General features: G+C 39.9%; 1 protein-coding gene across 1 annotated transcript in view; it reads right to left on the bottom strand.

Moving 5' to 3' along the window:
- The window catches only part of Ankrd13c (ankyrin repeat domain 13C), a gene marked incomplete in the record, with an annotated part of 66,781 nt that overhangs the window by 24,588 nt on the left and 14,984 nt on the right, over window positions 1-27,209 (bottom strand). Inside the window, 4 exon segments of the mRNA XM_005385250.2 lie at window positions 3,996-4,041; window positions 4,989-5,074; window positions 12,439-12,543; window positions 23,970-24,011. Of these exon segments, the coding sequence (XP_005385307.2) occupies window positions 3,996-4,041; window positions 4,989-5,074; window positions 12,439-12,543; window positions 23,970-24,011 (279 nt within the window).

Here is a 27,209-nt window from a genome sequence, read left to right as displayed (position 1 = left end):
GAGACTGAGGAGCAAAAATTAAGGAAAGAAAAAAAAGAAGTGAAATCATCAAGCCAAAAACAAAAGAAAGAAAAACTCTCCTAGATTTTAATATATTCTAAAAATACAGAAATAGACAGTCCCAATTCTCCAGTGACCTTCTCCTTCATATAAACTGAACAATTAACTTCTCAATATCTGAAGTTATCTCCTCCTAATCTAAGTCTCACACAGGATTCCAGCATAATTCCAGAGTGTTCCAGAAGTGGCATAATTCACTACACTGAAAATGAACAGATAGTTTTTAAATTTAATTTTTGGTTTTGCTACCACTTAGTCCCCAACTTTAAAAGTTGCTAGGTTTAATGTTTTTCATCTACAGTGTCAAAACAGTAGTCCTAGATACAGCATGAATATTCTGTGAATAACGAAACACAGAAATAAAAACTAGTTTTCCAGATAAACTATATTGTATATGCAATGCTAAATCTGAAGTAGCAAGCATAACAGCATAAATTATCTAACACTTTAACACAGAAATTATCTAACACTTTAACACAGAAATTATTCTTCAAAAACAAAAACAAAAAGGAAGGATCTCATTCACACACACCAAAAGGAGGTCAGCAAGAGATGGGGAAGTTACGCTCGGCCCACTTTAAAAATGAAGACACTAGAGTTCAGGAAGGGTAGTGATCTGCCATGCCAAAAAGTCAGGAACCACTACTCCTGGTATCTAAAACCCTGGGCTCAAATAATTCAACTGCCTTCAGACTTGCTATTAACTTTGAGGCTATCTTCTCCAAAGACAGAATACAAATAACAGCATAAGAAAGAGTAAAGGGAACTTCACAGCATCTCAAAAGGGAACTTCCTCTGATTCCAGTATTCCTTGCTTCCCTTTAGTCCTGGTTTGCCTCTTCTACTTTTGTTTTGGTGCTGGAGTTTGAACGCAGGGCCTCTACACTGAGCTCACGCACTCATCCCAACCTCCCCGCTTTTGAGGCGGAGTCTCGCTCAACTGTCCAGGAAGGGCTCAAACTTGCAGTTCTCCCCACTCTGCTTCCCAGGGCGCTGGGATTATAGGCCTGCACCTGTCTTGATGGGGGAAAACAATTCCGAAAGCTCAGTAAGAAGCGTATCATCGAACCTGGTAACGAAAGTCTCTGACAACAGATGCTTTAGTCGGAAGTATTTGGGCCCAGCAGACAGCAATCTCAGCACCAGCATACAGTTTATCAAAGCTTTGACATTAAATCGCTAAAATCACCTCAACAATGAAACAGATGTGCCGACATTTTTATGTCAAAATTAAATTCTCAAAGAAACACCTTTGACAAACACCTCATGAATTCGATTAAACAATGTGTACAGTGTATTTTTAACAACTGTAGATGCAAATACCATTCAGAAGTGATTAAATATCTTTATATCTCTTCACATAACTGAAATGTCATTTAAAACTTTTTATAACATTTTGTTCAAGAAGATAAACTGTTAGAATTTAATCCACTGACAATTATGAATCGAATCAGTTAAAGAGCCAACATTACTTAAGGGTAACGCAGTTTAGGACAACCAAGCAGGACTGGGCCTTTTATGTTTTTCCTGCGGTAGCAGACACCGAACCCAGGGCTCTGTGTGTGCTATGCAAACACTCTCCACTTAGCTCGTCCCCAGCTCTGGACTGGGATCTCTAAGAGCAGATCTTTACCTGAGATCAGTCTGACTTGGCGCTCCTGTTACCCAAAGCAGTGCTTTCCCTGTGCATTCCAGGACACCAAGACTTCTAAACGATACATGACGTACGAAGACAAGATAAGACCATCAGAGTAACTAGACCATGAATAATTCTGCTGAAGCAAAAACTAGCTCAGTGAGCTGGAGTTTAACCATGTGGGAAAGAACTACTCACATGAAGCATGTAAAACTCTGAATCTAAAGACGAGCACACTAGGAAAACCTGGTTCCTCCATGAAGTTTGACGCAATGTTCAAATTGTAAAGCACAGGTGAGCTAACGTGCTAAGATGCCTACAATTCAGAAAGTAAAAACGGCCACTTGCAGAATGGTAGAGCAGGGTAACCCCACGGGGACGGGCACTGGACGTGGGTATTTATCTGTATATACGTACACACACACTTTCAAAGCACTGAAAAGGGTTCCAACGTATTCACACGAGACTTAGCCGTGCCACTGGAAAGCAGCAACGGGAGAGTTTCTAGTACCTGATCATTTTCTATAATGTGCAAAACTTTTACAGTGAGTGCTCTACTACAAAATCGATGCAGTCCGAATACAAAACTGATATGAACCTATGAACTGTATTAGTCAAAGACTAACTAGGACACCAAAATCTGTAGCAGACCTTTAGAAGTGTATGCAAGTTGTAAGACCAGTTTTTAAAAATGCTGATAACTTTGTCACTTGAGGGAAGCTTGACTTGTACCCAAAAGCTCCAACGGGTGGCTGGGGGGCATTTGTTAAAAATACAATTAGGAGAAAACTTAGGTACTACTGGCTAAAAAAACCAAAAACTTTCTTTTCAAGGCAGAAGAAAATTACTAACTTTTAATATAATGCAGAGAAGTGTCAATGGGTGTCGGGTTACTGCTGTAAGTACTTTCTGAAAAGTCACCAAAAGATGAGGAAGAATTAAAAGAAAAGCGAAGCAGCATTAAGTAAAGTTTAAGCCAGAAAGCCTGCCAGGAACTGTATTCCTGTAGGCACACCGGCTGATTTGCATTTCCTAAGTGACAAGTTCAAGCTCAGTTTTCAAACCCAAGTGCATTTTGAGAATACCATACCTTCACTCAAGATTAATAAATACACAATGCAATCTGTTTCAAATCGTGATATTTATTGATCTCCCACAGGCATAAAGCTGGAATGTCCCTTACTTTCCTCATTTGGTAGGAACCAGAAACATCCACTTGTCACAGGTAAATATATATAAAATAATACAAAATAATGTATTATATATTAAATCTGTGTAATGAACTATAAACATAACACGTAATTACAACATATAGATACATATATTATAGCTCCTTAGAATTAGATAAAAAGCAATATACTTCAAATATTTAATATTTACTTTCTGTGGTTACTTGGAAGGATATCACTTGAGCATTCTAATAACTTTTATTAAAAATGTTATAATTCAGATGCCTCTAAAAACACTATAAAGTTTTATACTATAAAGTATAGTAAACTTAAGTTTACTATAAACAAATCTTTGTGGATTAGATTTTTTAAAATCTTTAATGAAAAAAAATTTCATTATTTAGTTACTAAAATAAAGGTCACTAACATTAAACTTCCTGTTTGGACATGTAGGTTTTCTCCCTAGCTCATTCATATCTCACAAAGCGAAGAAGCCAGGTATTGTGGACATGCCTGTAATCCCAGCTATTTGGGAGGCTAAAGCAAGACAGCAAGTTTAAGGTCAGCCCGGGGAACTTTGTGCCTTTTCTTTCCTTTTCCAAAAAAGGGAGAGAAAAAGGTGGTGGGGTGATGGTGGTTCAATCTTCCATACCATTTTTAAAAACTGGAGGGGGGTTCACCTTGCTACAGTAAATCTCCAAATGACTGTAAAGTATCTAGGTCAAAATTCACATCTTTCACAAATAACTGAAACAGTATACAAACAGTGTGTAAAGGCATTGGCTATAAAGTATGTAAGCAGCAAAACGATTGAAAGATGACAAAATATAATCAAATAGCACTAACCAAACTCTTCACATTCGGACATCTAAGTACTACATTTCCAGCTTTTCTTAAACAATCCAGTAATCCCACAATTCTCTTTTTTTCTGAAAATCCTTTCCATCATCATTTTAAGCCTACGATAATGTTTAAAAAAATTTTAATACAGTTCTCAAACTTGAGAATAAAAGTTGCTAACTTTCCTTAGAATAAGGATCAAACTTGTTATGTTAATGTATCTATATCAGCTTTTGACACTTGCATCTCTACATGAATATTTATTTTAGAGTAAAACAGCACACACTTACCCCAGCTTTGAAAATCCCAGTGGAGTTCTAGATAAAAGTCACCCAGCTGAAAAGTGAAATATAAATACTAAGAGCATCTTAGTTAACAGCTCATATACTTGCTTATTATTTTGTTTCTTAAAGAATATTACTGGCATATAGACAAGAATAGAAAAATAATAATAAATTTTAACATTCAGAGTCCGAGAAAGAATAAAATATAAAAATATAACAGTACATGCTAGTATAATTAATTACAAGGAAACATATGCACTCTGTAGGTTTAAAAACAACCTGTTAAACATATAACAATATATTTGAAACTGATAGGCATTTAATATTGTATAAACAAAAGTTCCATTTCTCAAAAGACAGCAAGGTAGCCTTTCATATTTGTAATAATGAAAAAAGGAAATGCGGATAGTAGACATTATGACAACCTAAACAAAATGAGGGGGGCACCTCTTTCTATGGGTCTTCAGATCTTTAATAAAACTAAATACATAAGCACGCCTAATTAAGAGAAGCCAGGCAGGTGTCACGCTGTCACTCGGTCAGGACGTTAGACGTCCTCACTTGGTCAGGAGGGCTGGTCTCCCAAAGCTCTTCAGGCCTCTGTCTTTCAGGATGAGAACAACAATCGGAAACAAGGATCTCTCCCTTTGGTGCCCGCACACCCGGCCCTCACCCCGAGGACAGGGCAAAGGGAATGCTTCTTCCAGGAAGAAAAGGCAAACTGCTGCCTGCGCACAGTAGCTTCAATTACTCGGGAACCTTCCATTTCAAAGGACAAAGGAGAGTTACTGCCATTAATTATGGCTTTTATCATTGACCCCTCTCTAATTTGTTACAAGTAATAAATCTGTATCTTCCTATTGAAAGAAAATGGGTGCGTCTACAAAGATTATGTTTACATATTATAATCACAGAACTCCGTTATTTCAATTAGTAGATAATTAACACTATGCTTAAAATATTCTTTAGCTGCAAAGTCAGCAAAGAAATATAGCCTACCTCTTTCAGGGCTTTTAATAATCGAGGTCGTTTTTCTTCAACACTTTCCCTGGATTGCTGCTTAAGCTTCCTTAAAAGAGCTGTAACTAAAATTTAAATTAGAAAAATAGTTAGCTGAAAGTTAATTTTTACCATGCTAGAAAACTGGCTTATTATACATGTAGGCAGATAATACATGTATCCATGTGTTTGTATGTACACACACATTCACATATATTTGGTCATATAGCTATAATTTCAATACATTTTAAAAAATCAAACATCAAAGAGCAATTTTTAATTACTGAAGGTCTCTGAATAGTGAAAGTTGAGACAAGTCTGGGAACATGGGATATACCATATATATATATATATATATATATATATATAAAAATATATAAATAAATATATATAAAACATATGTATATGGGCAGACGTGTGTGTGGAAGAGAGTAAATGAGGGGCTGGGCATTTAGCTCAGTGGCACAGCGCCTGCCTGGCAAGCACAAGGTCATGAGTTCGATTCCCGGTACCAGAAAAAAAAAAAAAAAAGTCTAGTAAAAGGGGTGTGATCTCCCCAAGAGATAACAGAAGAGCTATCCAAACATCAACACATATTCATGCACACTAGTTTTTCCTAGTTTTGAATTATGAGTAAGGGCTTACCTGCTTTTTAAGATTTCTCAATGATGCTATGCCCTATTACTATACTATCTCAAGGAAAATCTCAAAGACAGTACATCTCAAAAATCCTTTCAGACACTACTTTTCTGAAAGGGTGAGACTGCATGTCACTGTTCTCAGGTGTATCTATCTGCTTTTCCCCACTGGGGTCTGTACCCTCACGTGCCATTAACACAGTATAGAAGAAGATAAAAACAAGTCCTGCTGCATTTGTGAAGAGTTAGGAGAACCTGAAGCCCTCCACAGTAATTTCTCAGCCGTTATAAAATTAAGACTTAGATACTCGCCAAAATTTAATCCCTAGCTTTGCTACTTAGCAGTTACAAGTAAATTGGTCAAGTCACTTAATTTCCCGAAACTCTGGTTTATTTTTTCACTTTTCAAGTAAAAGTAAAAATCTACTATAGAGGATTATGGTAGATAATCAATATAAATTTCTTACTTTTGTGCCTATAATTAGGTAAATACAAGTTTTATCTACTAGAGTGAAGGTCTAAATTTGGCTTGCAAAAATCATCAGATTAACCCCTACTATATATCAAATTTAGGAAAATTATCAGACTTTAAAATAAGCCTAGCAAAACATAAAAAATTTCTGTGGGTGTGTTGTGCGTGTACATTAACACAGGCTAGTAGTGTCTTCCTGGTCCTGACCTTTTTTTCATACACATATATCGTCAGTGGGTTTTCTTTTCTTTTCTTTTTACTATTGTAACTACGTTATAGTATGCAGTTTTAGAAACCTTTCCAAGCTCCACGTGGAATACAGAAGTAGCAGGAGAATAAAAACAGGAGGAGGGGGAAGAGGAAAACAAGCACAAGGTGGGAGGGGAGGGAGGAGGAGGGGTGAAAGCACGGACCAGAATTTTGTCCACTTAGGCTGAATTAGGAAAAGCTCCCAAAAGAACATGAAAAATAGACCTACTTTTCTTTTTCAGCCACAAGTCTAACTGTGATATATCTTAAAAAGCCAGACATCAAAGAGCAGTGTTTACTGACAATCCCCTGAAACAGAAGCCGAGACGCAGAAGAAAGGGACAGGGCCTACTTCCAGCTGCACCAGGGGCAAGCTTCTCACCCAGATCAGTAGTTCACAAGGGCTAACCTACTCTGAGCGCCGAACTATTCAAGTTTCCCCCGACCTGCAAAATAATTTAGAAAAACTGGGAACTAGAATAAGTTCTTAATAAATTATATTTTTTTTCCAATTTAAGGCCAACTCTTCCCGTTGTTTCTGTTTTCAAATGTTTATTAAAATGAAATGTCAATCACAGAAAACAGTACTATTTAAATTCTTATAAACTAACAAGTTCACTTCCGTACATCAGTCCCCAAACTAAATTTCTTCTAGTCTATAAAATGTACGAATTCTGAGAACCAAAGATCTAGATAACCCTTGAGAGACTCACCGTTGTTCAAATCTGACTAACTTCCTGTTCGCTGTAATTTAACATCAAAGCTATATTGCTCAAATATAGTACGATTCCTTTCCTGGTTCTTTTCTATTAACAACTCCAATATCTTAATAAATATTTATTCAGTCTACTCTGCCTTTAAGTTGAAAGGGGCTTCCGCTGAATATAAGGAATGTAAAGAATTCAATTCCTAGACAGAAAAGGTCTCTCCAAAAAACAAAAAAAGCCAGATATTTTTCAGTAAACTAATGTAATTCCATCAGCTTACTACAACTATATCTGACTGAAAGTATTCAGTAAGCAATAGAAACTTATATGCTAATGAGCAAACTCATCAGACAGTGCCAGCTATGACAAGTACACGCACAGTAAGATACAGAGAAACCCCTACCCTGTAAGATTTCACTTTTAAAAAAGCAACAAATATAAATTTGCTCATGGAAGCACAAACATTCAGTGACACAAAACTACCAGTATTTCTGGTCCTGTATCGTAGGAATCTTACAGATTGGTAACGAATATAAAATCACGTTCAGGATTTAGGTACAGATTCATACAGAACTCCTTCTCCCACTGAAGTTTTCAGCTTATCCGGCGAAAGCTTTGAGCTGCGCTCCGCTGCACCGAAGACTCCTCACACCTCTGCCTCCGGCTCTGCCTCCTTCTCACCCTGGTGTGCTTCCCACTTCCCGTCCAGATGCACGGTGGCTGACTCAAGCCAGCAGACCCACAGGAGCTCACAGGGCCCGCGCCGCTCTTCCTCCTGGACGCTCAGGGGTGTTCCCGAGGTCACACTGACCCCCGCTGGAGGCCTTGGCTTCGGGGCGCTCCTGTCCCAGGACAAGACTCACGCCCTGTAAGGTCATCTCTTGTCAGCTCCCTCGCTTCCTTATCTTGTAATCTATCATTAAGTCAAACTTGCCTCACTTAGTAAAAAATATTCTTTTCTGAAAAATCGTTTCTGTTTTGACTGTTAATTAAGTCTTCTTACTGAGCTAGTAATGCCAATCCCTGCTCTCAAGTCCTCCTGGCGACGGGGGTGACGGGAGAGCATACCGACGCTGAGCTCGGGGCGGTGCCCTCCCCCCACTAGTTTTTGCCCACTCGGCCCGACTACCAAGCGCCCTCATCAGAAGCCACAGAGACACACACCGCTCCCTGCCACACACCGCCCTCCCTCACGGCGGCTCTGCGCGGCGCTACCACGCCACAATGTCTTCACTCATCCCGCCGACCGCCACGTCCTTCAGCGCTCCGCTCCAATAACCAAACGCCTTGCCAGGGCCTAATAAACTCCTCTGCCCCTAACCTGTTTCCCCCTGGTACTTGGTTAAACACTTCAGAATGCTGCAGAAAATTCACTAGTCTCCCCACCAGGCGGAAAGGGTTGCCCAGTGTCGCAGCTAAGGACACATCCTGAAGTACTGCACTGAGAGCACAGACACCCCGGCCCAAGGATCTTTGGGCCTCATGGGAGCGGCCGGCAGAGCTCCGCCCTAACACACAGGGAAGGCTTCCGGCACTTGAGCAGAGCGCTGATGGGCTGCAAGGAGCCAGGCAGACGTGGAGGGTGTGCAGATACGAGGAGCAGGGGAGATCCAAAGGCCAGTGGAGCGGCTGCACGGAAAGCCAGGTAGAGAGGACAAGCGAGGGTGGGGACAGAAAGCAACAGCGCCTCGCGTGCTGGAGCCTACAAGCCAGCCTGGAGGTCTCAGTCTTCATCCCAAGACAGGCGGTTTTAGAAGTTTAAACAGGAAAGTACTGTGATCAGAAAAGGAAATTAACATAGTAACACTGATTATCTTTGGGTGAAATTTTCTTTTTTATACTTTCCTAATTTCCTACAATGAACATTACTGCTAATAAGAAAAATAAATATAAAATTTTAAAAACTCAGAAGAGCTGAGTCCTAATATAAAACTTCAACCCATAATCCCAGTACCCAGGAGGCTGAGTCAGGAGGATTGCCACAAATTTGAGGCTAGCCTGGGCTACACAGTGAGTTCAAGGTCAACTGGGATACATAGCAAGACCTGTCTTTAAAAGCAAAACCAGCATGCCCAAATGCGGGGAGGCTGAGGCAAGAGGATCGTTGCGAGTTTGAGGCCAGCCTGGGCTACAAAGTGAGCTCAAGGTCAGCCTGAACTGCATAGTGAGACCCTGTCTCAAAAAGACAAAAAAAAAAAAAAAAAACAACAAAAAAAAAACAGATGTAAAAAAAAAAACTTTCAGAAAAAAATTAACACTCAGTAAACACTCTCCAGTTTTCTTGGCCATTTGTTTTTCAATACAGGGGCTGAACCATGGAGTATTTTACCACTAAGCTCCATCCCTAGCCCTTTTTACAAAATCTTCATTTTGAGACAGGGTCTCCTTAAACTGCCCAGGCTAGCACCGAACTTGTGAACCTCCTGCCTGCGTGTCCTGAGTGACTGGGACTACAGGTGTGCACCACCACATCTGGCTGCAGTTTTTAGTCATTTATTTGCCATTCATTGAACACTCTACCAAAAAGTTTAAAAAGTGAAGACAACATACTCATGCTTGAGTTCTCACAGAGCTTTTACCATCAAGATAGAGAGGAAGGAACACACATTAAGCAAGGAGTGGGTCACTCTGAAGATACGTGACAAGGAGAGATCACTGCAGTACTCCAGGAGCTGCGGAAAGGCTTTGCTCAGAAATAAAGATGAAGCCTAAATGAAGTTTGCCCACTGACTACGAGGCTGTAACCTACAGGCTAACAATTTCCCAAGCTGCGCTAACTGTGTTACATAAGCTCTACAAGTTCCCAACTCCAGAGACGCAAGGTGAGTAGGTCCCAGTGCTGATCAGAAACCAGAGCTGTCCCCATCTGAGGGAAGGTAGGGAGCAAGGAGAGACAGAAATTCAAAACAAACTCAAGTTGCGTCCAGCTCTCTCCTCGACGCTGTTTTGGGTCCCCCACTGTTCTCCAGGTAACCAGTGAGCAGCAGAAAACCAACATAATCTTGAAATTCAATTAATTTCAAGTAAAATGCTTCTAAGTAGTCTCTAACCAACAGTTTAGCACTGATTATTCTATTGCTCTAAAACAGTAACAAAATTATTAGCTATTAGATAAAAACCCCACACACAAATAGCTTTTACTAATAATCTGTACTAGAATATCTCTGATTTATCAAAAGGAATAATTTTAATGCCCAGAAAATTTTATTTTTTTTATTTTTTGGGTCTTTTTGAGACAGGGTCTCACTATGCAGTTCTGGCTGGTCTTGAACTCACTTTTGTAGCCCAGGCTGGCCTCAAACTCAAAATGATCCACCTGCCCCAGCTGCCAAGTGCTCGGATCACAGGCATGCGCCACCATACCCCGCCAGAAAATGTTAATGTATTTAAATGTATTTAATATACAGCTAAATATTCAAAGACTTTAAACCGTACGATTTAAAATATTTTCAAACTACAGAGATGACAAATGCCATGATAAATACATTTATATTAACACTTCTAAACATGTACCATAACCAGTTCAATTCGTTACCCTTGAAATTAGGAGTTAAATATTCTGTTTCACTGGTGGGAGGTAATGAAAAAAACAAGCGCTAAGTAACTATGGATACGTAAGTACGTAATGGTTGACAACGGGCATCTATCTCAGCCACCCTCCGAGTAAGGAAATCACTTCTGGACAGTCCTCAGCCAGGGAGGCCTCTTTTTTGCACTGAAATTTATTGTCAAATATCCTATTACTGATCTTCCCATGAAAATTTTGTCTCTTGGCCTCCACGATAGATTACAAATTCCTAAAGAGCAGAGACACCTTTATTCTGTGCATTTTAATACACACATATCCTTTATACATTCCTTTATTCTGAATCAAAGAATCTTGGCTGTCACAGAAGGGTCACTGTGGGTCAGAAACCTCAGAACGAATCCAGTTCCCCTCTGCTCTAACCCCTTAGAAAACCAAAGAAAGCCTCAGACCAAATGCTTCAACTTTATTCTTACTGTCTTTTAGTATACATCATTCTCTTTTTCCTGAAATAACCCTCTATTAGGACTATTTCTTATTTTCATAGAGTCTGCTAACGTTTGTCCTAAGAGGATGACTGTCAACACCCACCTACAATCCCAGCTACTCAGGAGGCTGAGACAGGAGGACTCTGGTTCAAGTCTAGCCTGAGCAGCTTAGTGAGGCCCTGGCGGTCTCCAAGAGAGACCAGGGCATGGGGTCAGGGCTACAGCTCAGCAGAATTCCCTGGCTCAACCCCCAACACCAGTAAAAATAAATAAATGCTCTCTCTTTCCCTCTCAATTTGGTATTTAAATTGTCACAATTTTATCTCATAATTTATGCCTACAAACAATTTCAACCTTAAAAATTATCCAAAAGATTCAAGAAGTCTGTGAAAATATAGTATGTTTTACATACAGACCTAAATCATAAAGAACTGTCCAGAAGAGCCCAAAATTTAGTATCAAAGTAAGACTAACCCCACATAACATCACGGGGTATTCAATGGTATACATTTAATAAAACTGCCGATGTTTCTTACTTCTTATACAAAAGCTACACTTAACTGACTGGTTTTGCTCTCCAACTATAAAAGGGTATTTCCAGACAGACAACATTCCCCTGAGATGTACTTGACATAGAGCAGGGAATGACATACTTGAACACTGTATGTTGTAAAAAACTGTGTTTTGAAAGTATGCATTTAAAGACCAAACTAGAAACAGTCTTGCTTCTGGCTTACAACAAAGCCTACACCCAGGAACTAAAGTAAGTAACTGTCAGATCTGTCAACAACTGTGACTTTTTTTTTTAATTTTGAGACAGGGTCTCACTAAATCACTAAGTTGCTCAGGTTGGGCTTGAATTTTATGGTCCTCCTGCCCCAGCCTCGCAGAGGCTGGGATTATAGGCACACAGTCACAATGCCCAGCAATTTTTCAGAATTCAAACTAGTGAGACATATGACGGCACACATCTGTGATCTCAGCATTCCAGAGGCTGAGGCAGGAGAATCACTGTGAGTTCAAGGCCAGCCTGAACTACACAGCAAGAACCTGACTCAAACAAACCCAAACTGATCAATCAATCAATAAAAAGAAAGGAAAAAAACAAAAGGAAAGGACAGTCAGTTGTCAACTTAAAAAGAAAGTCCTAATATTAGGGTAGAATGCTACAAAAGGAGAAAAAAAATTAACAGTGTCTTTTTAAACGTGATTCTTCCATTCTTTTTGTGTACAGTACTACTCAGTGCTGGATCCTCAGCCACAAGTCACCTACAGTTTAGGGGCAGCTGCGAAGGTTCCCAAGGAGCTAGACCAGCTCAACAGGACCACTTCCCTGCAGGCCCCCTCCGCACCAGCGCCCGCGCACTTACTCATCTGTCTGTCTCCGTAGCTGATGGCTTCCGCCAGAGGGCTCCATCCCTGAGCGTTTTTCACCTTTACTGGAGCGTTGTGAGCCAGAAGTAAGTGGGCACATTCTGTAACACAAAACAGCGAGGGCATCAGACACCACACAAGCTTTCGATCTCTAAATACAAGTGTCATGCAGAAGTTTAGCAAGACAATAATGCATGTACTTGTTAAACACTGTACCATATAATTACATAATTGTTAAAAATTCCTATGTTATTAAGTTAGACTATTTCAGACCTCCAGATTTCGAAGCATCCATTCTACTACCTAAAAATAAAGTGCATCGCTGCAAAGAATGTACTATGCTCCCTAACAACTGTCTCCAAGGCCATTCTCAGAGTATTTCCATTCTCTCACAGACAACCTGCAAACGTCAACAGCAATTTACACACGAATATCTCTAACTGAGAAGACCCAAGAGAGGGTCTGTGTGTCTGTAATATCAAAGGAAGCTCATTATTTATTTCAGAAAAAAAAAGATTTCAAAAAAATATCAATGTTTCCATAATTTTTAGCTGGAATAACACCCCAAAAGGGCAAACATAAGGACCAACATATAGTTTTCCAAATAATCAGAATTAAGTAATCTATAGGTTGAGAAAATTTTTTAAATTAAAAATTAGAAGTCCATTAACAAGCAAAAAGAAAATGTGGACAGTAAAGCACATACTCCTCAGTCTTTCACATAAGCACACTCATTAAATATTTACCAAGTGTTTACTTCCTGCCATTTCTAACTCCTAAGCACCAGATACAAGCAGTGAAGTGGGAGGATAACATCTCACTACCAAAGAGCTTATATCTGATGTTGGAAGAAATTAAGTAAATAAAAAAAAATAATAGAAGTAATCTAAAGGGAATAGAGATGTTATGACAGTGTGCTGGGTTAAGGGTGAAGAGGAATGGTTGTACTTTAGCACTATTCCTAGTGAGAGAAGGAAAACCTCCACTAGCAATGAACTTTACTGGCATAAAGTAAAACAGATACAGAAATTTCACAGATGTGTTTAAGCAAGTCTGTTAACACGGTAGTGCCGAAGAGTATGCAGAGTATGTTTATTTCAGGGTTGTTGGTAGTGGCAAACCTACTGAAAACAACGTTCACACATGTAGTAATAGACACACGTTGCATCTACGTTGCTGGAATAATACGCCACCTGTGTTTAAGAATAGCATCATTTCAAAAGGACCGTGGAGCCAGATACAACAGTCAGTCACTGACCAAATTTGAGACGACTTTTTGAAAAGTTTAGGCACAAAGTATAGAAAATTGGGGCACAATGTGCTCTATATCATAAAAGAGACATAACAACCAAATGCAACAAGTGAACTTCATTTGGGTGATACTGTAATATTAACTACCTAAAAAGACACTTCTGGAACAACTGCAGAAATATGAATATGCACCGGCTATCAGATGACATTATAACAATACTATTAATATTCTTCAGTTTAATAATAACGTAATTATGAAGAACATCCTTATTTCTACATGCTGGCGTATGTTGCGGTGAAATGTCGTATCTCTGTCCTTTTTTCTTTTTTTTGAGATAGGGTCTCACTATGTAGCCTAGGCTGGCCTCTAACTCATGGTAATCCTCCTGCCTAAGTGTCCCAAGTGCTGGGATGACAGGAATGCACCACCACGCCTGTCTAATGTCTACACTTTTTAAATTGTACAGGAAAAAAATAACAAAATATACACAGATAAGAAGATAACATAAATATGATCTAGTACTACCATAATCAAGCCTATTTGATGGGTATGAGTATTCACCAATATAATCTTTCAATTTTTCTATATAAAGTTTATAATAAAATGTTGAATAAAAAAAGGAATAGAAATTTTTTTTAAATATCAAAAAAGAAATGCATTAGAACTATCCCAAGATATTTAAAGGAGCTGTCAATGTATACTGCATACAACATATCTACCAAAAGCAGAAATGTATCCTCTCATTTTTTAAAGAAATGACTAAAGAATTTATCACATACATGAGCATGTGTCTTCAGACAAAGATGCACATATTTGTATATAATTAGCACGGCTGAGAGCTGGAAGAACATTCAACAAGTTCTATCATCAGTCATCATGTCTACGAGGAGAACATGATTAGTAAAAATGGACAGCCAAGCTACAAAGATTTTTTTTTAAAGAGAACTAAAAACAAACCCTCTCCCCAAAAACTGTACCAGTGGGTTTTCAGAAAGCATACACATGTGTGTGCATGCATAAATGAAGGGAAGGCAGGCACGGAAGAAATCTAAGGACGTCCAGGGCGATTTCACAGGAGACCTATGAGTGAAAAGGAAAACGTGGCGAAGTGCTATGTGCTGTAATTCTGCTCCAGAATACAAACTAAGCCCCTCCATTAAGAGGAAGGAGTAAGGTATGAAAGGGTATCCCCAGGTTGTCAGCGCTGACCGCACCAGAAAGGGAAGTGGAGAGATGATGCTCTTCTTTCTTTTTACACTGTGTTATTTCACTTGTCTCAATATGTGCATACTAATAACGAAAGAATCATTCGCAATTTTTTTAAAATTTAAAAATACTAAAAGGCAGGATCCACAAGAGCACTGTTCTATCTAAAGCAACATCCTGGCTGTACAGGTGCTAGTATGAGGCCGAGGTACTGGCGCATGCTAACTGTTTTCTGACAGGCCACGGAACCTCAAGAACAGGTGCCCGCTACTCACCCGCATAATTCAACTGAAGCAGAGATGAGCCACTAGCAAAATCCGATACCCACCGCTATGCCAATCACCCGGCATATACGCTTATACACGGAAAACAGAAAACTGGATCAACTGAATGTTTGCTCTCAGTAATGTTGAAAATGAGTAATAAGAAAACCAGGCAGATTAACAGCTGGGCACTAAGGTTTAACGAATGCATAAACATGCCACGAAGAAGTAAGGACTTGAGGACTATGGACAAACTGAAATCATGAACAATAAAAAATCACACATAAATAAGCAAGTGCTGTAAAGGTGGTAAAATACAGAGTAGATTGCTGGGTGTGGTGGCCCATGCCTACAATCCCAGCACTCAGGAGGCTAAGGCAGGACTGTCCTGAGTTCAAAGGTAGTCTGGGCTACATAGTGAGACCCTGTCTCAAAACATACACACACACACACACACACACACACGATGGGGTAAATAGGATAATTGGGAATGTAATAGCCATCCACAGATCTTCATGAGACTGAGAATCAAACTAATTCTACACAAATTTCAAGGAAAAAATTAAAAACTGCACCAAAGACTAGGAATGAATTAAAAGTTGGAGTAACTAAGTTAAAGAAACCTTCTCTTACGTTTCTAACCTAAAAAATGAGAAGTAAAGATTTACTTTTGATTACACCTCCTAAAGATTTATAATCTTCCTTATTTAAGTAATTTTTCATTTCCATGTAAATCTACATTTAAAAATCACCAGGTAATATGCTAACTTCTGTCAATGGACCCAAAAATTTAAAAACAAAAATCAGATTTCAGTGAAATAGTTATTCAATAGGTTAAAATGAATTATAAGCCTGGGTATAGGGGCACATGCCTGTAACCCCAGCACTTGGGAGGCTGAGACAGGAGGATTGCCACAATTTGAGGCCAACCTGGGTTACATAGTGAGTGCAAGGCCAGCCTGGACAACATTGTGAGACCCTACCTCAACAAAACAAAGCAAAGCAAAACAAAACACATGAGTGAGAAAAAGGACTAAATGAAAGTCCTAAGGTATCTATCTCCCTCTCCCTTGTCTTCAAACAACAATTAGCATGTCAATGCTCCAGGAAATTTCTATCATGTTTACCAACAAATACGCAAACAGAAAGTGTCCTTCAACAATGAAGTCACTAAAGCAGGATCCCATAAGATAAAAGGTCACAGACTGAACACCAGTGCAATATAAAAGCAATTCACAGAATCACACATAAAGCACGTCTTCTCTCTTCTACACCTTTCAACACACTCTCCTATAACCCAATACCAAAAACATAAAAAAGCCCCTAGAAAAGGGGGGCTCTGGATTGGGAAATGTAAATGGGTTTGCACAGTTCACAAGGAAGACCCTAGCAGAACAGAAATCCAAGTGTCTCCTGCAATACATTTCCACCGAACTCCTCCCTCTTCCTTCGAGGTAACTGTGAAAGAGGCCCAAGACCAGCTAACTATGGGGAGCCCTGCCTACCTCAACTCAGTACCTGCCCCACACAGGCCTCCACAAGACACACTGGCACATCAAATTCTATTGCTTAACTTTTATTCACCTGACATTTTTCAAACTGACAAAACCCTGAAACTTTTAATTTCCTCTAACTACCTACCCACAAGTCATTAAAGTAATGCTTTATGAAATACTACATTTTGGAATAGGCTGATACATAACAGAATATCCGTTTAAATGACAATGCCTATACCTGAGGTGGCAGAGGGTCGGTTCACCTCAGACCCCGGTAAATCCACACGGCCTGCTCATGGGCTGACTTTGGAAAGACCCAGACCAGCAACGAGACCCAGAAAGCTGCATGCGAGCCCCTCCAACACAGACCACACCCCAGAGGGACACTTCGGCGAGAAAGAACAGGACCCCGGACAAGCTAGGACAAGCAAGGCAGGACACCAGACGTCGAGCTTCTGCAGCCACGTGCTCCAAGTTAAAACCAAATCTCTGCTACCTTACAGCAATCGAATTGCTCATTCTTAGGGCGGTTTCTCACGGGAGAACAGGGATAACAGCACACTGCTTCAGGAATGAGTTACATGAAGAAATACATGTAAAGCACTCGGAGAAGCATTTGGACTATTATGAATGATCGCTATGTTCTGCAGTTCTACAGTTCTGACACCATGTTCTTGGGGGTCAGGGAAAGCTTGAGTCGTTCACTGACCAAATTCAGTGGCTCCATCTGCTATGTTCTCACCCAGGAAGCTTCTCGAGAGCCAGTGGTCTCTTGTGGCTGCTCACCCACTCTCCACCACCTCCCTCCCCCCTGCTGCTCTGGACCCGCCTCCCACCAACGCCCACTCCAAGGCAGCCTCGGCAAAGCAAAGTGCGGGTGAGGAGCTTGCCACGGCCCGCCATCTATGACTTGGCTTGAGGGAATCACATTTTTTGCTCAGACACTTGGTGATATGCAAACCTGAATAAGTTTTTTAATGACAAACGTCACTGAGACTTAGGCTCTCAGGGTAATTCTTTCACGTCAACTGCAACTTCAGCAAATACAAAGTCAATCAAGAGGAGGAGGAGCTGGGCATGGTAGTGCACATCTGTAATCCCAGCACCTGGGAGGCTGAGGCAAGAGGATCACTACGAGTTTGAGGCCAGTCTGACGTCCACATGGAGTCAAGAACAGTCTGGACTGCATAGCAAGACCTTATCTCAAAAAAACCAGAGGGGAAAAAAAGAGACACTGCAGGCACATAAAGAACAGCACACACACTGTAAGAGATAGACAAATAAACAGGAGAATGGCTAAAGCCCTGAAAAATTCTTGGTTCCTTCTCTTCCTGAGACCTGGTAGGCTGGTTCCAATTTGTTGAGTTCTGCACTATGTAACTTTTTAATGAATATCGTGAGTGGGGAGGTGAGTGGCACTAGGAATTGAATCCAAGATCTTTGCACTGACCTACATCCCCAGTCCCCACCCCACCCTTTTTGAGAGAGATGGTCTTGCTAAGTCACTAAGTTGCCCAGCTGGATTTAAACTTGCAACCCTCCTGCCTCAGCCTCCCTAAGTCCTGGGACTCCAGACATGTGCCACCATGCCTAGGAAATGAATGTCTCTTTATTGAGAAATTATTGAAATGAGTCTATCATTTGGAAGAAGGAAGACAGAGTGGGGAGGAGAGAGAGAGGGAAGAGGAAAAGGGGACAGAAGAGGAAGAAGAGAGGCCAGGGAGGAAAGGATAAGAAGAAAGCGAAGGAGAAGACCACACTGTGGAAGATGGAGATCTGAGTCACCAATTATACAGACCTAAAAGCAAGTAACTCTTGTGCAGGTCTTATACTCCACTTAAGCATGTAAATTTAAAAATCAAACAACTATTTTTCAGAGAGACAGGTTCTAATTAACACCTTGGGGGAAGTCGAGCCAGATCAGACATTTCTGCAAACAGAGGTATTTTGCCAGACTCCCAGGACTTCTGGGAAGATGGCAGAGTGGTGAGCAGCGGAGAAAGAGCCTCTCCGAGATTTGGTGTCCAGATGCTGGAATTCAGCAATGTGAGGAAGAAAAGGAAGGAAGGGGGTCCTTCAGAAAAGGGTTTGAAGCAAGAACCGAAGCCCACAGCGAGCAGAGTCCGACCTCAACAAAGGAGGTGGCAGGCAGCTCTTCCAACCTGCACACCCACGGTGACTGCTGGGGGCCCAGAGGCCTCCACGGAGAAATGCACCAGTGGACACAGCAGTGCACACTGCAGACTGCAGTGACTGGAAAGTTATTCAGGCTCAGAACTAAGGCCAGATATGGGCTGGCTCCTGCCAGTGAATCCCAGTGTCAGGGTGAGGCAGAACGAAGTTCAAGTCAGCAAGAAGCTGAGTTTAAGCTGGCAAGAGGCACATGGACTACTGCAGGCTGAACAAATCCAGTTCCAGCTTCACAGCCAGAAGCCAGCCTGAACTTTGGTGGACCTGAAGGTACAGGTTTGCTGAAAATATCCACTACCCTTCCGTAAAGCTACAGCTGGCCTGTCAGGATTAATCAGCATGAATCTGGACTCTGGCAGCCCACTGTGTCTACTAGTGACAGCAGAGACAGCCTTGAAGGGGAAATTTTTTCTTGCTTATTTTCTTCTTTTTTCCTTCTGTTTTCTTTTTCTTGTTTGCTCTTGTTTTATTTGAGTGTGAACACTGTTTCTAGCGTTTTTCTTGTTCTTATTTTGTTGTGTTCTTGTTTTTATTTCTTCCTTTGCTTTCCCTCTTGTCGTCTTCACCAGTTTTCCAGTTTGTATCATCTTCCTTTATCCTCCCATCTTCGCTTCTAATCCCTTCCTTTTCTTCCATCTCCCTATTTTCCCCCCTAACTCCTTTTACATATGCTTCCCTGAGGATAAAATCGCCATACTAAGGGCATACTTACTATATACAATTTTCTGATTTGCTTTAGATTTTCTTATATAACCACAAATCCAGTTCATACAGTTACAGGTGCCAAATTAACAGTTACCACAGTTTGTCATTTTCTTGGTTGTATTTGATGCTATTGTTATTACTGATTATACCACTTTAGCCAATGTGACATAATTATTCTAATCAACTCTTCCTCATAGTCCCATGACTTAAGAGTCATCAAAAATACCAGTGACAAGGAACTAGGAGGTAGGCCAAACAGGAAACAACTTATCCCCAATAAACTGAAGAGGCAGCATCTTGCAACAGATTCAAAACCCAAAAGCAAGCTACACTATAAGACATCTCTGAAAAGCAGTCGTTTCATAAGAATTTTAAGGACTAGCAATAAAGCAACTTGCCAGGAACAATTTATAAGCATCGATCCACATAGTAAACTTAACAAAAAAAAAGAAAATGAGAAGACACTTAAGCAAGATGCAATCCAGACTTCCAGCTCACCAAAGGCAAAAACGGGGCAAAAAGGTGGAAGGAACAATTCAAAAGCCACCCACCTGGATGCTCTGAAGTGGCAACAGCAGAAGGAACAAAGCACATGAAAGTGTCTAGAAAAAAAATCAAGTCAGAAACAATTTCTCAGGTAATGACAAGAAAGACATGATTAGTGACTCCAGAGCAGATACAGATTTTAAAAAAAAATAGAGATTCAGAAAATGATGGAACCACGATTGTTTAACATAAGAAAGAAAGGAATCCATGAAACAGATTCAAATAGATACACAGGAGAGTAAAAGTTCCATTGAAACAATACACAATAGAATGAGCCAATGTGAGAACAGAATATCAAATCTAAAAGACCAGATTACAGATACTTACCATGAAACAATTTCTTAAAAATAGCAAGGGACCATCTAGCAGCTGCTAGATGATGCAAAGAAAAATGACATAAGATTGATCAGAGTCAACAAAAAAGCAAAAGATAGCCCAGACAACATAAAAACACCTGTTTACAGAAGTAATGGCAGAAAACTTCCCAAGCAGGGAAAAAGAATTTGACATACAGATAGGTGAGGCATTGTCTTAGTTATTCTTCTCTTGTTGCTGAAACTTTTGAACAAATGGACTTAACAGATGTCTAAGAGTGTTCCGCCCCACCACCTCAGAACACACATTCTTCTCAGCTATACATGGGACACACAAAATAGACCATATACTAGCTCACAGACCATTCTTAAGTAAATGCAAAGGAAATGAAATTATCCCATGCATATTATCAAACTATAGTGCAATAAAACTGGAAATCAATGGAAAAAGAAACCATAAGAACTTCATAAATACATGGAAATTAAATAATTCCCTCCTGAACATCCAATGGGTCAGAGATAACATTATAGTTTCAACAATTAAATGATAATGCCAATACAACATACCACAACTTATGGGAAGCAATGAAAGCAGTCCTACAGGGGAAATTTATAGTAGTGAATTCCCAAATCAGAACAGAGCAAACTCAAATCAACAACCTAATGTTTAAGCTCAAGCTTCTAGAAAAGAGCAAGTCAAGCCCAAAGCTTATACAAAGGAGGAAGTTATAAAGATCAGAGCAGAAATTAATGCAACAGACACTACGAAAAAATACAATGAATCAATGAATCAAAGAGTTGATTCTTTGAAAGATTAAATAAAATTGACAAACCCTTAGCCAACCTTATCAAAAAAGGAAAGACTCAAATCCATGCAATTAGGAAAAAAAAGGATGAAATTAAAATAGAACCTGCAGAAATCCAAAAGATCAGTATCTACTTTGGGAACCTGCATTCTAATAAGATGGGAAACATAGAAGAAATGCAGATTCCTAGATACATCTGAATTACCAAAGCTGAGTCAAGAAGATATAAAAATTCTAAATAATCCAATATTACTCAAAGAAACTAAAGATGTAGTTAAAAACCTACCCACAAAGAAAGCCCAGGACCTTATGGATTCACTGCTGAATTCCACAAGAAATTTAGAGATGACCTAACGCTGCTACTTCTCAAACTCTTTAATGAAACTGAAAGGGAAGCAATATTCCCAAATTCATTCCTAGAAGCAAGCATTACCCTGATACCAAAGTCAGAGAGGGAGCAAACCAAAAAAGGAGAACCACAGGCCAATCTTCCTAGTGAACATAAATGCAAAAATCCTCAACAAGGTACTGGCAAACAGAATGCATCAAATCATCAGAAGATTATAACCCATGACAAAGCAGCAAGATTCATCCTAGGGATAGTGTAACATACACACATCAATAAATGTAATACAAATGAACAGAGCCAATGACAAAAATCAATGATCACCTCATAGACACAGAAAAATCAATTTCAGAAAACTGGAATAGATGGTCTTTATCTCAACCTGATAAAAGTCATTTATGACATACCAACACCCGACATCATATTAAATGGACAAAAACCAAAAGCTTTTGCTCTAAAATGAGGTACATGACAAGGATGTCCACTGTGACCACTCCCATTCAATATAGTTGTAGAAACATTAGCCAGAGCAATTAAACAAGAGAAAGGAAAAAAAAAAAAAGAATAAAGATAGGACAGGAAGCAGTTAAATTACCATTATTTGCGGATGACATAATACTCTACACATTGAAGACCCCCCCCAGAACTCCACCAAAAGACTTCTAGATTGAATAACCAAAATCAGTAGTATAGCTGCATACAAACTCAACACTCAAAACATCAACTGCATTCCTGTACACAAATAATAAACTCACTAAGAGAGAAATTAGAGAAACCACAATAGCATCAAAGGCAATAGCATTTCACAATAGCGTCCAAAAATATGAAATACTTAGGAATCAATTTAACAAAGTAAAAAACCTTTATACTGAAAACTATAATACTCCAAAAAAGATCAAAGAGGGTATCAGAAAATGGAAAGCTATCCCTTGTTCTTGGGTAGGAAGAACCAATATAGTGAAAATGGCCATACTCCCAAATTGTTAGACAGACTTAATACAATCCTGACCATGCTTATAGCAGCACAATTTGTAATAGCCAAATCTTGGAAACTGCCCAAATGCCCATCAACAGATGAATGGATAAAGAAGATGGGTTTTTTTTTTTTTTTAAAAATACAATGGAGTACTACACTCTGCCATAAAGGATAAGCTTGAGACATTTACAGCTAAATGGATGCACCTTGAGACCATTCTCTTAAGTGAAATAAATCAGACACATGTGTAAATATTGCATGGCTTCTCTGATGTGACAAACTGTCAAATAAGGACCAAAATATATAGCAGATATTAGGAAATGGGAAGAAAATGTTCAAATGAGAAGGCAAACAAAGGAGAGGGAGGAGGAAGGAAAAGGGATAAGCAAAATAGACAGAAAAAATGGGGGAAAAAAAGAAATTACTATGCCATATGACAGTAAGAGATGTTCATAACGATACTTTCAGATCATTAGAAAGAAAAATGTTAAATTCATTGGCCTGTTTAAAAATACAGGACTGAGTTTTTTAAAAGAATCTTACCAAAGATAGGAAATTTAAAAATCTAGCACTCAGAAAGCTTTCAATTATCTATCTGAAATTCTCACTTTTCAGAATAATTGTGAATCCTGGTAACTGAAATTGCATTACATATAGGAATGACACACAAAAGCAGATTTCTTTCTTTTTTTCAGACAGGGTCTTGCTATGTAGTTCAGACTGGCCTCAAACTCACTAAGTAACGCAAGCTGTCCTCGAATGCCCTATAATCCTCCTGCCTCAGCTTCCTCCTAAGTGCTGGGATGATAGGCAGGTGCCACCACACACAGCTCAAAAGTAGATCATTTAAATCACCTACCTATGAGTAGGATTTTTTAAAAGAATATACAAGCATCACGTTTTTTACAATCTATTTGTAATACTAAAGACTCAACTAATGAGTTGAGACATACCAAATGCTAAAATTTTTAAATTTAAATTTCTTACAAAATTCTTCTCATATCGAAAGTACTATAATGCAGTTAATGAAAATTAATATTTGGATATAAGCTTTCTAAAATTATAAATATGTTTGATAAAATAACCAACTAAGGGAAAAAACATTTTAAATGTCATGAAGGTTAGTACAAGATCTTTTCTCTTTAAAAAAAAATAGGCTGTGGAAAATGAAACCCAGCACTTGGGAGGCTGAGGCAGGAGGATCACTGCAAGCTCCAGACCAGCCTGGGCTATAAAGTGAGCTCAAGGCCACCCTGAACTGCATAGAGAGACTTGTCTCAAAAAAGATAAAAAAAGAAAATGAGAAAATACTAACTTTAATATACTATAACCCATGCTCAATTACAGACAGGTTAACAAAAGGGATCTTAGAAATTTTAAACTGACTAAACAAGCATGAAGTTAAACATAAAAAAGAAAGTACTAACCTTTATTTCCTAACATCACAGCAAGATGTAAAGGAGTGTTTCCTAAAATTAAAAACAAAAATTAAATTAGAAATTGTAACAACATAAAAATGTTTACTTCACAGTGGTTTCAGTACCCTCAGAAACCTCACTGGCAAATCCAGAGTCAGGAAAGCCCTTCCCAAGATCCCAGGAGGACACACATTTTCCACCTTGACATCTTTTCCAAACAGACTTCAGATGCTCCTGACTGCTAATTTATCACATCATTCTTTGCTCCTTTTGCAAACAATTTCAGTATCTACTACCCATTCCGTATGGTAATCATTAAGATGTGATCCCAGTGCTCAAGCTGTTTAGAATTCTTCAAGACTGACATGGAAATAAAAATTTATTAGAAGAGGCACAGCATGACAACAGAACACAGGACAGACCCCTAACTTTGCCTAGGCAGAAGGAAATAGAAAAGAATGCACCGCACTGATATACGCCTTAAAGAATCAATTAGAAGTGTTATCCCAACACTCAGAGGCTGAAGCAAGAGGATCCCTGTTAATTCAAGGCCAGTCTGGGCTACACAGAGAGACCCGTCTCAAAAAAAAAAAAAAAAGAAAGAAAGAAAAAGAAAAATGACATGCGTGGAGGAACAGAAACTACCAGTAAGGAATCTAGACTATGACAGGGAAGGGAAGGAAAAGGAAAACAACACAGGACCAAGCGCCATGTGAACGGGCAGTGTGTAGGCAGACAGTGGACACTGCACACAAAGACAGCAAAGGACGATGGACAGCAGGGAGCCCGCGGAGGAGTCGGGGACACAGAACAGCTCTGAAACGACGCCCGAGAGGCCCCGACAGCCTACAAAGCCGAGATCACATAAAAAGGGAAGAAAACAGTAATACCCGAAAATACCTTGGTTGAATACAATGTATACTAATTCAGACATGAGCAGCTTCACGGACTGATAAGCTGAATGTTACGAAGGGGTCGCACACACGGTGCAAGAGGCTGAAGCACCCTTCCTAAGGACACGTGAGACCTCCCTAGTACCTAACCCTGACAAACCCTTCCAAGGCGAGGAGCACCCCTGCCAGCCAGTGGTCCTGGGGATGAAGCTGGCGTGCTCTGCCCCGGAGCTACACCTAGCCCTTCTCATTTTCCGAAAGGGTCTCACTTACATTGCCCAGGCCGGCCGCAAGCCTGCAATCCCCCGCCTCAGCCTCCAGCACACTGGAGCCACTGTGCGCAGTGACGCCCGCGCTCTCCTAAAGGCACAGCGAAGGGAGACGTGGTGGCAAGCTCTGCACCACGCCGTTCTCAGTAACACTCAGAAAGCACACAAACGAGTGCGCTCCGTGTAAAAACAAGAGGTCAGGGTTAAAAAAAAATTATAGTAGACCTCGATTTTAACTCTTAGGGACAGAAATTAAAAAGGGTTTAGCGGTATAATTCACATTGTATTTTTCAAACCTATGAATCAGAAGTTCAAATTCCCACAAATCACTCGGCCTGCATCGGACTTGGAGTTGTCACACCTCAGAACTCTTCCGAGGTGAGATATGGAAACCACAATAATACAAATTGTTAATAACTGTGCACTGAAAAATGTCTCCAGAAAAGAGAAAAACTGCTCAGTATTATTTAAGAAATGTGTCCAAATAGTTGCCTAACTATTGGCTTACGCTATGGTTTAAAAAGACAAACTTCAATTCTCCCAAAATTTTAAGTCTTTTATTAAACTTCAGGTATTTCCTCAGAATGCTATGACATAATGTCCGCAAAATGGATCTGGGTAAGAACAAGAATGCAAGGTAAATGAAAAAAGTATTCTTTTGTTTTAGAAAAGCACTGTTGACTACTAGCTTAGCACGGAGTATGCAGTGAAGAAAACATTTTCATTGAGGGGTTTTGATATGTAAAGCCAGGCAACTCATCTTCCCTCTGTGCTTATGCTGAAACCAAGTGCCTACTTCCAGAAGACACTGAAGAAACTCCATGCCGGTAACCTTTCTGTCTCCCTTTTCAAAGAACTGTAAGGTTGGGGACTGACTCTCGGTTGACGTTTTTAAATCAAGGACTCAATAAAGCAGATTTTCTACTACTAACGTGTTCCATTCAAACATTTAAGTGAACAATACACTTATGAACAATTTTAAATACAATCATCCACCAGGCACGGTGGTGGAACCCTGTAATCCCAGCTCCTGGGAGGCTGAGGCAGGTGGATGGCTGTGAACTTGAGGCCAGCCTAGGCTACAAGTGAGCTCAAGGCCAGCCTGAACTGCACAGTGAGTTCTTGTCTCTAAATACAAAAATACATACATACATCCACACACACAATCACCCACTCAGAACAAATTCGGAACCTCCTGTGTGGATCAGCTTAGTAAAGTGCTCTACACCTTCAAGACCTTCGGCGTCATACAAAGTAAGAGAAAACATACCAATGTAGGTAAGTATCAATTCCCAATCTGACTGGTCTAGAAGGAGGTCTTCCTCCTCCTTACAAAACACTGAACTACTCCAGGAGTGGTGGCACTGGCCTGCAAGGCCAGCCCTTGGGAGGCTCAGGCAGAAGGATCATGAGGTGAGGCCAGCCTGGGCTACGCAGTCCATTGAAGGCCAACCTAGACTACACAGTGAGACCTGTCTCAAAACATCCAACCACCTCCCCTACAAAACAACCTAAACTTCCTAAGTTTGCATTCACATTCCACGACAATTTACCACACAAAAACATAATCAAAAGAGTTAAATAAAATTTATGCACAAATCAGAGCCAGAAACAAAAGTTTACTGTGCCCAAAAGCAAATGTCTCCACAGCACTGTCGCTCCACATGCAGGGCCGTGGGCTCCTCAAGCTGAAGCTCTCACCATCCCACTGGGTTACCTACAGCACCCGTAAGGGTCTTCCGGCCTCCAATCTCCTCTCCAAAGCTCTACCGCAATAATTTTACAACAAAAACTGGATGATATTACACTTCCACTTGAAATATAAAAAACAGGTCCTCCACTTTTCATCTTTAACATGGTGTAAGAAGTTCAAAAGTAAGTTCTTTTCTTCCATTTTCTTTGCCTCCTCTTTCATTTAAACTAAATATATAATAAATTCTCCAACAAGCAAGAAGCCCAGCTTTTACACATACTCTAACCCCGCCTACTGTCTTCACCTTCCTGACACAATGCTTTCCTCTTCAGGCTCAAGTTAAATGCCACCCCTTGGGCAAATCCTTGATCGAGGCAATCAGATGACCCTCAGT

The sequence above is a fragment of the Chinchilla lanigera genome, unplaced genomic scaffold (genome assembly GCF_000276665.1).
Source record: "Chinchilla lanigera isolate Chin_1 unplaced genomic scaffold, ChiLan1.0 scaffold00022, whole genome shotgun sequence".
Lineage (NCBI taxonomy): Eukaryota > Metazoa > Chordata > Mammalia > Rodentia > Chinchillidae > Chinchilla > Chinchilla lanigera.
The sequence above is the reverse complement of the archived record's forward strand: the minus strand, read 5'-3'. Positions and strand labels throughout refer to the sequence as shown.